This window comes from Eleutherodactylus coqui, chromosome 10 (assembly GCF_035609145.1).
Source record: "Eleutherodactylus coqui strain aEleCoq1 chromosome 10, aEleCoq1.hap1, whole genome shotgun sequence".
NCBI lineage: Eukaryota > Metazoa > Chordata > Amphibia > Anura > Eleutherodactylidae > Eleutherodactylus > Eleutherodactylus coqui.
In genome coordinates, this window is record NC_089846.1 from 25688233 (window position 1) to 25705594 (window position 17362).

At 46.8% G+C, this 17362-nt stretch overlaps 1 protein-coding gene across 1 annotated transcript; it reads left to right on the forward strand.

Moving 5' to 3' along the window:
- The first annotated feature begins 11807 nt into the window (after positions 1–11807).
- PIGH (phosphatidylinositol glycan anchor biosynthesis class H) lies at positions 11808–12591 on the forward strand. The gene has a single exon (XM_066580643.1). The coding sequence runs from the start codon at positions 11883–11885 to the stop codon at positions 12441–12443; it is 561 nt and encodes a 186-aa protein (XP_066436740.1). The 5' UTR covers positions 11808–11882; the 3' UTR covers positions 12444–12591.
- Positions 12592–17362: the final 4771 nt, after the last annotated feature.

Consider the following 17362-nt stretch of genomic DNA (forward strand, 5'->3'; position numbering starts at 1 on the left):
CCGTGTGCGTCCGCGTGTTTTTTCTTTCTTATAACCATTTTTATTGAGTTTTCATATATGTGTACATACAAGGATACAGCAGTATGGAAGAGTTTCCAATCTTAATGCATAAAATATAGTTGTAAGCCTTGTTTCTTCAGAGAATGGGACTGAGGCTGCATTCACACAAACGTATATCGGCTCGGTTTTCACGCCGAGCCGATATACGTTGTCCTCATGTGCGGGGGGGGGGGATGGAAGAGCCAGGAGTAGGAACTGAGCTCCCGCCCCCTCTCTGCCTCCTCTACACCCTTCTGCACTATTTGCAATGAAAGAAGGTGAGGCGGGGGCGGGGCCAAGTTCCGGAATTAGCCCCGCCCCGCCTCTCCCCATTGCAAATAGTGCAGAGGGGCAGATAGGAGGCAGAGAGAGGGCGGGAGCTCAGTTCCTGCTCCTGGCTCTTCCATCCTCCCCCCCTGCACACGAGGACAACGTATATCGGCTCGGCGTGAAAACCGAGCCGATATACGTTCATGTGAATGCAGCCTGAAACAGAGTGATAGCAATCAGTTGTTATTATAGTACACAGTTGTCAATGCTAGTTACCAGAAAAAACATTTTAGAGCAAATAACAATGGCCTGGCCAGGGCCAAATAGTATTTAATGGAGGAAAAGGGGGAAGGGTGGGATTGTGGGGTGGGGGGTATTCCCTCTCTCCCAGAACCGCCGGCCCGTAGGGCAAGAGTATCAAAAAGTCGTGTTTAGGTTAGTAGATGCATCCCCTCCGTGGGAAGGGCATAATTTATCCATGGGGTCCATATACCAAGAAATTTCTCAATTTTATCTTCCGCTATCGAGGTTAGCCTTTCATTAATCAGGTACCAATTCCACTTCAGAGAAGTCTAGGGAAGCTTTACGCCAGGAATGGGCAGTGGTTTGTTTTGCAGCCAGGAAGAGGAAAGAGATTAACCTTCTGGAGTTTGGGGATATATTCCAGATCTTTTTGTTTAGCAGAGCCTCCCATGGATTTTTGCGCAGGTTACGGTACGTTACTGTGTAAATTAGGAAATATGTTCTAATCCAAAATCTTTTGACTTTGGGGCAGGACCACCATATGTGGAGCATGTCTCCAGGGGAAGAACAACCTCTGAAGCATTCTTTGGGGTAGCCCGGGACTGCATGTGCAATTCGAGTGGGGACCAGATACCAACGGAGAAGGATTTTAAAGGAAGTTTCTAACATTAATATGTTACGGACCCCTTGATTGATAGATCTCCAAATCCTAGACCACTCCTCCTCGCTCAGAACCCCCCCAAGTCCCGTTCCCACTTGGTTACGTATGATAATTGTGTGCGGTATGTAGTGTGAACAAGGTTCGAGTATATCTGAGAGATGAGACCTTTTGCTTGCAGGTGTTTAAGGCAGAAGGATTCGAAGGGGGTAAGGGTGTGTGGTGATTTTGTATTTTTCAATAGAGAGGAAATCCAGTTTTTTAACTGTAAATAGCGGAATATTTCTGAAGTTGGTATGTCCTTATTTTGCTGTAGGATAGGGAATGTAGTTACACCTTCCCGAGAGAGTAAGTGGTGGACCTTAGTGATGCCTCTATGTGTCCAGATTTGAAAGGCTGAAGAGGAGTCCTGGCCAGGCGAAAATAGTGGATTTCGTAAGGGTGGTAGTAAGGGTAGATGAGGGGAGAGTAGGTTCCTGGAGTATTTTATGGAGTCCCAGACTCTAAGGGAATGTTTTATGATTGGGTTAGATATTGCAGGCCCATGAGTCGGGGGGATCCACAATAGAGAATCTACTGTGAGGGGATGGATTTCCATGGCCTCTATCGAAAGCCAAAGAGGGGCATTTGTGGTGGAGTGTAGGGAGGCCAACTGGGCTACCTGGGCCGCCTGGTAGTATTTTGTAAGCTGTGGGGTTCCCAAACCTCCTTGTTGCCCATGTCTGTACAGAGTGGAACGTGATACTCTGGGGATGGAATTGTTCCAGATGAAGCGAAGTGTCATCTGCTGGAGTGTTTTCAAGAAATGCCCGGGAACCTGAACTGGAAGAGCGCTAAAAAAAATAGAGAAGTTTGGGAAGGAACGACATCTTCAGGGAGTTCACTCTCCCAATCCACGATATGTGGTATCGGTCCCGGCTTTCCAACAGTAGGCGGAATTTACGGAGAAGTAGTATATAGTTATGTGTGTACAGTTTATCATAGGAATTAGTCAGACTAACCCCCAGGTAGCCCAGTGACTCCGTCAGCCATTGAAATGAGAAGTTGGATTGTAGCAAAGATTGCTTGTGTGAGGGCAGGGTAAGATTGAAAGCTTTTGATTTTGGATTCATTGATTTTTCAGGCCAGAGATCGACCCGAACCTGGACAGCTCCGACATGAGGTTTGGGATTGTGGTGTGGGGGGGATGATATTATTGCAAGTATGTCGTCTGCAAACATGCTAATTTTATGGTGGACAGATATGTGTGAGGTGTGTAATCTGGAGCTTGGCGGCCTGGGATAAAACCTACGTGGTCCTTTCCAATTATAGATGGCAAGGCCGTATTTAGTCGCGAAGCTGCGTCCGCGTGTTTTATCACGACTAAAGGGTAGATTCACAGGGACGATTTTTTTTCCGTTCATCTGAATGTTTTTTTTTTTTAAGTTGGACGAATAGCCAGAGTAGGCAAAAAATCGCAGCACGTCCTATTTTGGTGCGATTCTCATATGAGCCCTGAGGATATGTTCACATGGCGGAATTCACTGTGGAAGAATTCCCTGTGAATTCTTCCTCTAAAATCTGTCAAAATCTGTCTTTTTCTAATGCGTGTTTTTGCTTGGATCCACATGCAGAATTTGCGCTGTCAATGGGCTAAATTCACGTTTGGAAAAACTTCCCTGCGTTTCCGCATTAAGAAGTACTTTTGTAGCTTCGAAATTCCGCATGCTGATTTTGCCCGTTGACAGGCTAAATTCCGTATGTGGATCTGCATGAATATCTGCATCAAAAAGACGTAGATTTCAGAGGCGGAATTCACGTGGAATTTGTCAACAGTTAGTCCCGCTCTGTGAACATACCCTTAGGCTGGGGTCACACAGCGCGGATTTGCCGCGGATTGCCGTTGCATATCCGCACTGCGGCAAAACCGCTGTGTTTGCAGTGCAATGCAGCACAAATGAGTTTTGCCAAAAAGCTGTTCTCACAGTGCAGATTTTTTCTGCACAGCCGCAGTGCGGAAATGCAATTGCGGCGCGGTTTTCAAAGATGCAGCATGTCCATTCTACGGTCTTTTCTGCAGCGCTTTTTTGTCCATAGACCTCTATGGACGCAGCCAAATACGCAGCAAAAAGTAAAAAAGCGCTGCGGAAAAAAACACTTGCGAATTTTTCCGCACGAAAATCCGCAGAAAAATCCGTAAGCCGAAATGAACCTTTGAAGCGGTTTTACCGCAGAAGCAGTTCTTCTGCGGCAAAACCGCGGCAAATCCGTCCTGTGTGAACCCAGCCTTAGGCTATTTTCATACAATGGATTTCACCGCTTATTTTTTCCACGCAGAATCTGTCTGTGTTACTAGTATATATCAGCAGAGGGGGCTCTATTTTTACCATGTAGGGGCACAGGGGATCTAATACTACTATATAGGGCACAAGGGGATTTACTACTACTGTATAGGGGGGAAAGGGTGCTCTATTACTACCATATAGGAGACAGCAAATCTTTCCCTACTATATAGGGACGCAAAGGATTCATTACGGTAGTACTGTATAGGGGATTTACTATTATATAGGGGCATAGGGGATTACAACTATATAGAAGCACAGGGGCTTACTACTACACAGTGACACAGGGCACCTGGTCACATGTGATCTACTACTGCTATTATATGGGGGGGGGGACAGGGGATCTGTTACTACTATATAGGAGCACTAGGGGGCTCTATTACTACTATATATGGGCACAGGGGATTTATTATAGGAAAACAGAAACAAACTGAAGGACTCTTTTTACTACTATATACGAGCGCAGGGGACCTAATACTAATATAAAGGGAAAGGGGATCTGCTACTACTATATAGGAGCATGGAGAATCTATTACTATATGGGGCATGGGCGCTCTATTACTACTATACAGGGCTACAGGGGATCTATTACTACTATATAAGGAACAGGGGATCTGTTACTAATATATAGGGGCACATGGTATCTATTACTACTATAGAAGGTCATGAGGGATCTATGACTACCATAAAGGGAGATCTGATACTACTGTGTATATACATGGGGCTCTATTTCTATCAAATAGGGGACAGGGGATCTATTACTACTACATCAGCCCACAGGGAAACTATTACTACTATATAGGGCTTAGGGGATTTATTACTTCTAAATAGGGGCAGAAAGGGAGCTCTATTACTGCCATGTAGGAGACGGGATTACTACTATATAGGTGCACAGGAAGGCTCTTATTACTACTATATAACAGCACAGGGGGGCTCTTATTACTACTATCACTCTATTTCTACTAATGGGGGATAAGGGATCTATTACTACTACAAAGGTTCACAGGGGATCTGTTACTACTATATATCAGCACAGGGGTGGCTCTATTACTACCATATAGGGGAAAGGGGATCGATCACTACTATATAGGGACAGAGGTGGCTCATAACTTCTATATAGGGGGCAGGGGATCTGTTACTACTGTATATCAATACAGGGGGCTCTATTTCTACTATAGGGGAAAGGGGATCTATCACTACTATATAGGGACAGAGGTGGCTCATAACTTCTATATAGGGGGCAGGGGATCTGTTACTACTATATAGGGCACATGGGATTTATTATTACTATATAGGGGCATAAAGGGGGCTCTATTACTACCGTGGAGGAGATGGGATCTATTACTACTATATAGGTGCATGAGGATTTATTACTACTTTATGGGGGCACACTGTATCTATTACTATTATATGAGGGCACAGGAGGGCTCTTATTACTACAATATATCAGCACGGGGATGGCTCTATTACTACCATATCAGGGAAAGGGGATCTTTTAATATTACATAGGGGAACAGGGAATCTATTACTACTATATAGGGGCACAGGGGCTCATAATTACTATATAGGGGCACAGGGAGTCTATTGCCACAATATAGGGGACAGGGGATGTTACTACTATATATCAATACAGGCGGGACTCTATTACTTCCATTTAGGGGCAATGGGATTTATTACTACTATATAGGGGCACATGTCTATTAGAAGTATTATGTACACACAATCTGTGTAAGGTGTATTATGTCATTTATAGAATGCCTAAATGTTGACGATGACCTGCCTAAATGGAGTCCGCTCACGTGGACCCCCATTTACATCTCGTGCACCCCAACATTTTTTTCTTGCTGACATGGACCCCCAGCAAGTCAAAATCGACCCCTGGAGGTCCATATAGACCACTCTGGGAGCCACTGATATAGTGCAACATTAGGACTCTTATTACTACTATATAGGGGCAAAGGAGATCTGTTACTACTATATAGGGGCACAGGGGGTGTGGGGGCTCTATTACTACCAGGGGAAAGGATTGGCTGCAGGGTGTCATGTGGGACATCTGGTGGACTCGGGCATAGAGAGGTGGACTGGCTCCTGGTGTGCAGTTCATACCAGAAGAGAGAGGAACTACTGGCTACCTGCTGGGTGCTGAATCAGCCTTACAGGTATGGCCACATTGAAGCAAGGATTTACTGTTTAGATGACGGGGTATCCCTGGTGCTGTTGAGATGATAGCTGTATTCCTCGGACGTCCATGACTGCCCACGTGCTCCCCTGCCGCCCCTAGTACATGTACTTTATTACTTTGAACCCAGATACTTGTTTATGTAATTGGGACTGGTACTCACTGCAACATAGAAGACTTTACTACCAGAGTCTTCCTTACAGTGGAGTTTCCTACAGAACAGAGACTGTTACAATGTATCAGCCCGTGTAAACAGGCAGTATCACTTATGAACGACTGCCTGTTTACTGTGAATGGAGCTGGCTGGAACGATCCCTGGGTGCTGATCCTCCATTCATTAACAACAATTACTCCTGTGTAAAAGTGCAGAAACTATTATCGCTAGGACGACTGATTGGCATCTGTGCCCAACAGGCCGTCTTGTATAAAAGGGCCCTTAGTCCTCTGGGGACATCTGTGAAATGTTTGCTCAGGTTTGATTGGCTCCGACCTGATCGGAAGTACAATAGACTGCAGCCTTGTCTCAAAGGCTGATACCACAACCTGGTTCAATCCGGGCCTCAGTAATGGAGCTGTGTGTTCGAGTCCTGGAGTCTACACCTGACACGAGGATGTGGCCCAGTTACACTGGTGTTACCCGAAAGGCCAGGCTGAGGTAAGACCCCTATCCCCGGAACCTAGGGAGGGCCCTAACACCATCTCGGACCCCCAGTTTCAGCTTCATAAGGCGATAACATTTAATTTTGCAATATAATGTTAGAACTTGTTTTACAAGGTTGTAGAGCTATTGCTCTACTTACTTCTCCATTAGTATCCAATGGTTATGATGACCTATAATCTCCTGTGTTGTACTAGTCAGGCCTTCAAATTCTGTAATAATGACAGTTTGCACAGTTATGAATGAGCACTGGCCAGTAACAGGCAGTGGGACATTGTGGGAAATGTAGTTTTTGCACTTTCCGGTGGCCATTTTAAATATCAATCTGGAAATCTGAAGCTGGCTAGGAAGCAGCGGTGGCGCAGGTTGGCAAAAAAAGGTACTGGGGTTCTATTTGATGATTTAGATCACAAGTCAAATGTAAGGCTTGCGAACCAAGTCCAGCCTGCCACCTTATTTTATGTGGACCACTGACTGTGCAACAAACCCAGCAAGAATTCTACTCAGCTCCAGTCCAGCAATGGCAGTGCAGAGTCTGTGGCCGCTGACCCTTCCGCACCCCAGTGACTGTTTGCCCCTTCCAGTATGCAGCGCAGACTCCCAGGGGAGAAGTCAGTGGTCACAGCCTCAGCAGTGGATGCCGCCGGACTGGCGCTACAGGCTGGCTGAGTGGAATGCCTATAGGGATGCTGTCAGACCAGAGAACAATAGGGGGGGTCGCTATTGCTACTGAGGCCACTGTGGGGTTTACTGTTACTATGGAGGCTGCTATTACTTCTGGGATCACTATGGGGATCACTATTACTACTGGGTCCACTATGGGGTGCACTTACTACTGAGGCCACTATTGAGGTCACCTTTAATACCAGGGGCCACTATGGGGGTCACTGTTACTACTATAGCCACTATAGGGGTACACTGTTACTACTGTGGCCACTATGGGGTGCACTTTCTATTGGGGCCACTATTGAGGTCACTTTTACTACTGGGGCCACTATGGGGGTCACTGTTACTACTGTGGCCACTATGGGATGCACTTACTACTGCAGCCACTATGAAAGTCACTGTTACTACTGGGGCCACTATTGGGGTCACTGTTACTACTGTAGCCACTATAGGGGTCACTGCTACTACTGGGTCGACTATGGGGTACACTTACTACTGCAGACACTATCAAAATGACTGTTACTACTGGGGTCACTGTTACTACCGGGACCACTATCGGGGTCACTGTTACTACTGGGCCACTATGGGGGTCACTGTTATTACTGGGGCCACTATGGGGGTCACAATTACTACTGTAGCCACTGTGGAGTGCACTTACTACTGCAGCCACTATGGGGCTCACTATTAGGGCTCACTCACACAGGCGTAAATGCATTTCAACCGTGCAAATATTTTTGGTTGTATTTGCATAATCGAAAATCAGTTACACCCGTGTTTTTCATCCATTTCGGTGTGTTTTTATGTGTATTTGCACGCGGAAAAAAAGCATAGATGGTCCATTGAAATGGTGTCCAAATATGCAGTGAATATGTAGGTTTCTGCGTATCCACTGCGAATATGCGCCGGCCCATTAATTTCAATGGCTTATTTTGATGTGTAATACTCACCAAAATAGGTAATGATGACACGTATTTTGTTCGTGTGATTGCACATCATATGAATGAACCCACTGAAATCAATGGGTTCTATTCACTGCATATTACGTGCACAAAAATTGCGTGTGTAGTAAGCTGCGCAAATACACTCGTGTGAACGAGCCCTTACTATACAGTCTTAGGGTGACTACCCCCTACAGTTTTTTTTCACTGCGAAATTCGCAGCGTTTTTTTTTCTACAGGGGTCTATGGGACTTGTAATGTTAAAATCGCGATTTTAACATTACAAGTCACATAGACCCCTGCAGAAAAAAAAACGCTCCGAATTTCGCAGTGAAAAAAAACTGTAGGGGGTAGTCAGCCTAACAATTACAATCAGCCCATTGAAGGCAGCCATAAGGCTGATGTGGCCCTCGGTAAAAATGAGTTAGACATCCCCTGATTTAGCTGGACATTTGGAATAATGGTAGTAAGTGGAAACATTACGGAAATTTTGAAAATTTTGCCCAATTTCCGGAATACCCCTTTGAGGGGCATAAAGGGACCTCTATTACTTTCTGAACATTGGGGGTATTACTTTTCTGGGGCCCAAAGTGGGAATTATTACTTTGTGGGGGGCACAACATAGGCAATATTTCATGTGGTGGTCACTACAGGGGAATTATTACAGTGTGTTGGTAGTATTATTTTATGGGGCACAAGAGGGGGCACTTTTACTGTGGGAGACACTGTGAAGGGCGTCGGGAATAGTAGCAGGATGGGTAAAGTTTGCAGAGACAAGTTGTAGTTTTAATAGATCTTTATGGCCGCATCAAGAAGAAAAGAGAAAGTGGACAACTCCAATCAGAGAAGATGTCACTTGTGATCGCTGGAGGTAACTGTAATCACTATCACTGTGTAGAACTGGTATTTATTGATTATATGCCCTGGGTGAAGCGGCGCCCCCCAGGACCCGAGCCATCCGATGTAGAACGCGGCAACCCTGGCTCACGCCTCAAACACGCTTCATCCGGCGGTGCTCGAGAAGTGCTAAACGGCTGTAGAGGAAATCGCAAACGTCTGCAGACTTCATCCACTACAAATTGATGCTCAGAACCTACAACCTTGCCCTCCATCACGCCAAACAAGTCTATTTCACCTCTCGTCTCCTCACTATCGCACAACCCTAAACGGCTCTTTGATACTTTTCACTCCCTTCTCAGCCCTAAACCGCAGCCCCCGGTGACGGATCTCAGTGCTGTGGAGTTGGATGCCTTCTTCAAAAAGAAAATTGATGACATCTGTCAGGAAATAACTTCCCAATCCCAGACTAGCCCTGACCCTAGTCAGCACTGCATCTAGCTCCTGCTCACTGTCTATACTCAGACCAACGACAGAGGAAGAAGTCTCCAAATTGCTCTTATCTGCTCGCCCCACCACCTGTGCAAGCGACCCCCTCCCCTCACACCTCCTCCGATCCCTCTCCCCAGTGGTCATCTCCCATCTCACCATTATATTCAACCTCTCTCTGACCTTTGGCATCTTTCCTTCTTCTTTCAAACACGCCATCATATGCACACTGCTAAAGAAGCCGACTCTGGACACGACTGATGCTGCCAACTACCGACTCATCTCAAACCTCCCCTTCATCTCCAAACTACTAGAACGCCTGGTTTACTCCCGCCTTGTAAGCTATCTATCAGAGCACTCTCTCCTTGACCCCCTACAGTCTGGCTTCCGACCTCAACACTCGACAGAAACTGCCCTTGCAAGGGTATCCAATGACCTACTGACAGCCAAATCGAGGGGCGATTACTCCCTACTGATCCTCCTCGACCTTTCCGTAGCATTTGACACTGTTGACCACAAACTCCTCCTCAGTATGCTTCGCTCCATCGGCCTGAAGGACACTGCTCTCTCCTGGTTCTCCTCCTACCTATCTGACTGCTCTTTCAGTGTCTCCTTTGCTGGCTCTACCTCCCCTCCTCTTCCCCTTGCTGTTGGGGTCCCCCAAGGCTCGGTCCTCGGACCCCTCTTTTTCTCTATCTACACAGCCCCAATTGGACAAACCATCAGGAGATTAGGCCTCCAATACCACCTGTATGTTGATGACACCCAGCTATACACCTCTTCCCGTGACATCTCTGCACCGTTCCTCCAAAACTTCACCAACTGTCTGTCTGCTGTCTCTAACACTATGTCCTCTCTCTAACTAAAACTAAACCTCTCTAAAACTGACCTGCTGGTATTTCCACCCTCCACTAACCGACCTCCTCCTGACATCTCCATCTCAGTGTGTGGCACCACCATAACTCCCAGACAACATGCCTGCTGCCTTGGGGTCATATTCGACTCTGATCTATCATTAACCCCCTACATCCAATCTCTGGCCCGAACATGTCAGCTGCACCTCAAGAACATCACAAGAATCCGCTCTTTTCTCACTGTGGACACGCTAAAAACGCTTACTGTTGCCCTCATCCACTCCCGGCTTGATTATTGCAACTCGTTGCTGATCGGCCTCCCCTGCACCAGACTCTACCCTCTCCAATCCATCCTGAATGCGGCAGCCAGGCTCATCTTCCTGTCCAGCTGCTACTCGGACGCCTCTGTCCTGTGCCGGTCACTGCACTGGCTGCCCGTTAAATACAGAATACAGTTTAAACTCACTGCCTTCATCCACAAAGCCCTCCACAGCGCAGCGCCCCCCTATATCGCCTCCCTCATCTCAATCCATCACCCAGCCCGGGCTCTCCGCTCTGCTAACGAAACCAGACTGAGCGCCCCTCTAATTTTACTGGGTAAATATGGATCCGTATTTGTCCAGTTCAAAATAATACCAATTGTTACGAATACGGACAAAAGTAGCGCATGCCGCGTTTTTGCAACGTGGGCGTAAAATATACAGCCATGTGAGAGGCAAATCGATTCACATGAGCGCCATATTACTGTCCGTAAAACACAGACCAAATACACGGTTAAAAATACGCCCATCTAAAAGCGGCCTCAGGCCACATTAACACGGTTAGATTTCTAACATACAGGAGATGTAATTCCACATTTCAAGGCCGGCTTTACATGGGCGTATTTGTGCGTGTAAAATTGGCGTGCGCGTAACGCAGAGAATAGAACCAATTGATTTCAATGGGTTTGTTCACATTTCCGTATTTTTTGCGCGCATTTCAGCTGCATAAAAAAAAGAACATGCTCTATTTTTCTGTATACTTGCGCACCAAAGATCCGCAGAGAAGTCAATGGCGGAGGGGAGGGGGTGCAAATGCAAGCGCAATACATAAGGACATGCGTGAAACGCTGCGTAATTCTGTTGAAAAAACGCACATCTAGAACTCATTAAAACTAATTTGCCATTTCAATCGGTGCGTCTTTGTTTGCCGAATGCAAATGAACATGTCATGCGGGCGCAAAAAGGGCGCTGTGTGAAGTCGTCCAAAGTCTGCGGACAATTACCGCTTGTGTGAAAGGTCCCTAAATGTATGTCTGCCGGGGACACTGATTGCAAAAAAAAAAAAAACTACTCCAAGCTGTGCTCTTTGTGTAGGATAGGGTTAAATATTAACCCCTCGCGGACTGTTCAGGGCGATTTCAAATGTGCAGTTTGGATGTCAAAATTCAGCACTCATGTTAAAGGGCGAGTAGAAACGCCTCTCTTTACTATTCGCTCCTTCTTTTGACTTCAAGAACTGCGTCAAACCGCTACGGGCGACCGCACCACCACAGGAAAGAGTTAATCTTTAACCTTTTCCTTTCCAAAGTGTAGTTTACAGCAGCTATTGTCCCTCCTCCCTCTGGAGGACTGGTCACATGATGATGACATCATCACTATAACCCCACAGCCATCTACTTCCTCTGTGCCCGGTCACATGGTGGTGACATCAGAGCAGTCCCTTTAACTCTCTACACTCCAGCATACACAATGGAGGAGAAGGAGTATTCGGACATCTACGGCAATACGATCACACTGCAGCAGCAGTCGTACAGCGACACCTGCCAGGACTTCACCATCACCAGCTCCAAGGTCTCCATCCGCTCCCTCACCACCTGGACGTGCGTCGTGTGGATCATCGCTTACGTCCTATTCGTCTGCACGCAGCAGACCGCTGTCCTGACAGTCGCCATCTTGTTCTCCATCGTAGGACTTCTCCTTTACTTGCATCTGGTGAAGGTAGATCATGAGTCCTTGCTGATCCTGGGATCCCTGGGGATCCAGAGAACTTCGACGTACGCCTCCGGGCGAGAAAATACGGTCTTCATAGAGATGTGCAGAGTCCAAGACGTGGTCATCAATGAAGGCATCTCCATGCACCGGGTCAACTACTATTTGTGCCTCCTCCTCAAGGATCCCAGTGACCCTCAGGCCGGGGTGTCCCAAGTCATCCCGGTCTTCCAGAGTTGTCAGCCCCGTCTGGACTGCCTGGTGGAGGTCTACCGGAGCTGTCAGGAGGTTTTAGCTCACAGAAACAAGGTTGCAAGTTGACATGAAGCTGAGAAGAAAGCCGGACTTGTCTGGAGATCCGCCTAGAAGAACGCTCTCCTTGAGTTCTTGTCGTCTATTGAATATTTTGTTTAACTGTTGTATCTTACGAGGCGCCCCTAATTGTTAGATAAATGACGGGTACTTTTTAGGACATTGTTCCCCTTTATTGATTCAGAGGAAGGTCGAAACTAAAACCCCGTAAGCATGCCTTTTATACTTGCGATCGCTGTATTTTTTAGCGCGAATGTCAATAGGACTTTCTAATGTTAAAAACGGATCGCACAAAAATCGCAAAGCGCAAACCCGTGATTTTTGTGCAATACGTTTTTAACATTAGAAAGTCCTATTGACATTTACGTTAAAAAAACGCAGTGATATCGCGATCACAAATGTGAAGGCACCTGAGGCACATTGCGCCAAACTGGCGGGCTTTGGCATTGCGCCTGACAGAAGGTTAAATACTTTTGGGCACTCTTTTTGACTCAAAAAGGGGCCTCGGCTCTGTAATAAGGGAGTGCGGCCTAAGTTGTGTCGAAATTTTGGTGCAATCTTTGGCGTAAACTAAGCCAACTAATAGGTGGCATAAGCTAAAGGTGCGTTTATACGAAACTATTATGGTTCAAACCGATTTAAAAGGCTATTTAGCCTAATAAGGTCCAGAAGTGTTTTGTTTTTCACGGAATTGCTTACCATATTGTGCATTTGCGCAACTCCCATAGATTTCTAATGGGACCTTTTGCTGCGCAATAAGATAAACCAGGTCCTAGTTTTTTGCGCATGCACATCAATGGGTTCTATTCTCTGCGCACGTATATTTTATGCGCACAAAAAAACGGTTGTCTGAAGAAGCGCTTAAGGTACCTTTTAAGGTTTTTTTTTTTTTACACGGGGCGATTATTGCCCAAATAATCCCTGGAAACAGCAAACTTGGGTATTAGTTGTCTCACACACACGTGGCCGCCAATAGCACACTGAGCGAGAAATTTCTCAATTGTCCTACAACTATATGGAGGGAAAAATAAAGTTCTGTCTGTCAGAAGATGGCGGACAAAAATAATAATTTTTTCCAGAGATTTTATTTTTTTAAAGTAATTCTTAAAAAAATGTTGCACCCTCATAATGGTACGAACCCACAGTGTGTGCGCTGCAAAAACAGGACCCCCCCAAAGATGGTGGAATGAATTACGTTTTTTTTCTATTTCACTCCATGAGAATTTTTTAAACCTTTTTTTTTTTTTTTTTTTTTTTACTATTTAGCGTACTTATATGGTACGCTAAATAATACTATAGGAAAATACAACTGGTCCAGCAAAATAAGCCCTCAGACGTCTACGATGATGGATAAATAAGAGTTATGATTTTTTGAAGGTTGGGAGGAAAAAAACAACAAAAAAAAGGGTGGTTCTTGAGGGGTTAAAGGAAGTCTGCTGCGTCATTTTTGCACCTAATCCCAATTTACTGTAAAATGGGGGATTTGTGACTGAAGTGGTACCAGGTGTTGCTAGCCGTAGACTAATGCTGGTGGACCGTATATATGTAGGATCGAGCTTCTGTACGCGCCGATTGCACATGCCAATAAAGACGAGGCAGCCATTTTGCGGTACAAATCACGAAGTATAAGAACTCGCCAGTAAGCGCTGTATTGCTATGTGCTTCCCGTCTCACTGATGCAGCCACCTGTTTTCTGTACCGAGTCCCACATCTATTGAGGCCCCCCGGTATATTTCGGTAATCTGCGCCATATTCCCCGCTGTGTGTGAGAATACCACCTGCACTTATTTCAGACCGGTAAACAGTGGCTCCTCTCACAAATAGAGTATTGATGCAGCGAACACTGTGGAGGCGGCCATTTTGTGAAGTACGCTAGCGCATACTTGTTAACATTTTTTTGAACCGTGATCAGGGTACATCGCAGCGGCCCGACCCCATCTGTGCCGCCACAGAACAGCGACATATCAGAGGCCAGATAGTGCTACTGATGCTGATCAGACTACGGCTCTAGGCCAGGGGTATCAAACTCCTTTTCACCGAGGGTCACATCAGCATTATGGTTGCCACCAAAGGCTCCAGGGGCTGCAGTAATAACAGGGCTCAGTCCGCATTCACCCGACGCCGCAGTGTAGGACCAAGATAGCGGCCACGACCCTGGTACCCAGCGGCAGGGCGCAAACCAGTCTACAGCGCTTCAGAGGTCTTCCAGGCACAGCTCAGGGCCCTCCAATCTAGAAGAGGCTCTTCTGCGTCCGCACCTTGCGGGCCTCCAGTTTGACGCATGTTCTAGAACAGGGGTCCCCAACTCCAGTCCTCAGGGACCACCAACAGGTCATGTTTTCAGGATCTCCCATAGTAAGAACACCTGAGGCACCGACAATAATTACATCCCCTGTGCAATACTGAGGAAATCCTGAAAACATGACCTGTTGGTGGTCCCTGAGGACTGGAGTTGGGGAACACTGTTCTAGAAGAAGGTTTTAGATCTGTTGTCCAGGATTAGAAAAAAGTGTCTGCTTTGTTTTTAGAAACAGCGCCCCTCCTGTCCATGAGGGGTTGTGTGTGATATTGGAATTTAGCCCCAGTCACTTAAATAAGTATGTGCTGCAATACCATTCACAGACTGTGGGCAGGAGTGGCGCTGTGTCTAAAAACAAAACATCCTTTTTTCTAATGTTGGACGACCACTTTAGGAGTGACTACCAGAGATCTGCCTCCTGGGGGGAATAGGCGAATATAAATGAAAATGTTAGACTGCAGTTGTGTCACTGTTAAAAAACCAATACAGCTACAAAATGGCTGCCATCTTTTTGTGTCATGGCTGAAGTCAAGTGGAATTATGTAAACTATATTTGTTATAACAACTGCATTTCACGGCAGGCTGAAAAGTGCGGTTTGTACAATATGAAGGCAGCTCGCCCCCTGCTGGTGGCTTTTAACGATAAGTCCTCCAACCGTAACTTTGGCATAGGCTCCTGCAATCTACACCAGCTAGCCAGAAGGACGCAGAAGGCTCGGCTGTCCACCTTCCCTGGAGGACGCAGCCAGTGCTTGGCAGAGGGAGTGGCGCCAGCACGGGGAGCGGGTGCCATCTTGGATTCTGAGCTCCGCCGCACCTCCACACCGCTCTGTTCAGCAACTCTCAGGTGGTGGCACAGCTTTGCCAGCCCTACCTTGGCACCTTAGGGTAGGAAGCTTGTCACTAAAGAGGTGGAAGGGTAGAAACCCCATCATAGTGCAAAGAGCTTCACAGTCGTATTAAGGAGTAGGTACATTTAGGGCTCATTCACACGAGCGGATGCAATGTCTGTTTGTCAAATCCGCAGTGTTTTCATAGACCGAAACTGCGCAATACTGACCGTATTCGTCACGTGCGCGAGAAGGTCCCGTAGATTTCTCCTGCCTTCATGCGTAAATACATGTATCACGCATATTTACACAATTCCATTGACCTTACTGGGCAATTTCAGTCCGTACAAAGGACCAAAATAGGAGATACTGCGATTTTATCATGCACGTAAAATACACACGTGAAAAGCATATCTCTGAATACCCCACTGCAAATCCATGGGGTTTAACCCTTTCAGCTCCACCGTCAGAGGTCTTCCAACATAATTAGTGAAGCCTGTACAGCTCCAATGTCGGAAGACATCTGACAGGGTACACTTACAGTGTTTCTGCCGGCTGCCCGTGGCTCCCAAACGCGTCCCAGCATGTAGTCACTGACTTTAGCCAGCAGGTAGCGCCGTTGTATAACTTCAGAAACAGCAAGACCCCCTAAGAAACCCTGAATCCTAAAATGGATTGGGAAGGGTTAATACAGAACTCGTGTGAATGAGCCCTTATAAATGGCCCTTTGAAGGTGACCATAATGTTGATGTGGCCCTTGAAGAAAATGAGTCTGAAACCCCTGGTTTAAGCCCTTTTAAGATGGGAGGTGCAGCCTCCATTGACTTGTTTTTCCAGCACATTCCCCAGACGCCCAATGGACTGAGATCTGGAGAAGTTGGAGGCCATGTCATCACCTTGAGCTCTTTGGGCATGTTCATCATTGCAGCCCGAGCATGCTCTGAGCGTGGAAAGCATAGTACCCAGGACTGGGGAGAGGCGGAATACAGCTGGCCAGGAGTGGGAGGGAGCTGATAACGGTCACTAGCAAGTACTACAGTCCTGGTTTCTATGTTTTCCATGCTCCAAGCATACTCTCTATGCAATGATGAACACGCCCTTTGTCTTGCTCCTCATCCGTTCCTGAACAGATTTTGCACTGCGACCGGCGCATTCTCCTGCTGAAAGAGGGCGCTGCCATTAGGGAAAACCACTGAAGGGGGTACTTGTCTGCAAAATGTTAGGTAGGTGGTCAAATCCACATGATGCCAGGACCCAGCAGTACATTGCCCAGAGAATCACAATCCCTCCGCCGGCTTGTCTTCTTTCCATAGTGCATCCTGGTGCTATCTCAGCCCAAGGTAAGTGACACACACAGCCAGTCGTCCACACGATGTAGAAGAAAGCATGATTGATCAGACAAGGCGCCATCTTCTATTCATCCACAGTCTAGTTCTGATGCTCATGTAACCATTGGAGGCACTTTCGGCATTGGACAGGGGTCAGCATGGGCACTCTGACCGTCTGTGGTACACAGTAAGGACCCGACCGTATTCTCTGGACCAGAACTCGGAGCCTCATACGCACATATGGTGCTCCGAGTTCAGGTCCAGAGACCGGTGGTCAGGCCGGGACACCCTTCTGCACTGGGATCAGACCAGATAGGCTAGTCTTCACTCTTCAAACGCAATGAGTCTTGGACGCACATGACCCGTTGCCAGTTCACCATTTGTCCTTACTTGGACCACTTCTGGTACTACTAACAACTACATACCGGGAACACCCTACAAGACCTGCCATGTTCGCACCTAGTCCTCTAC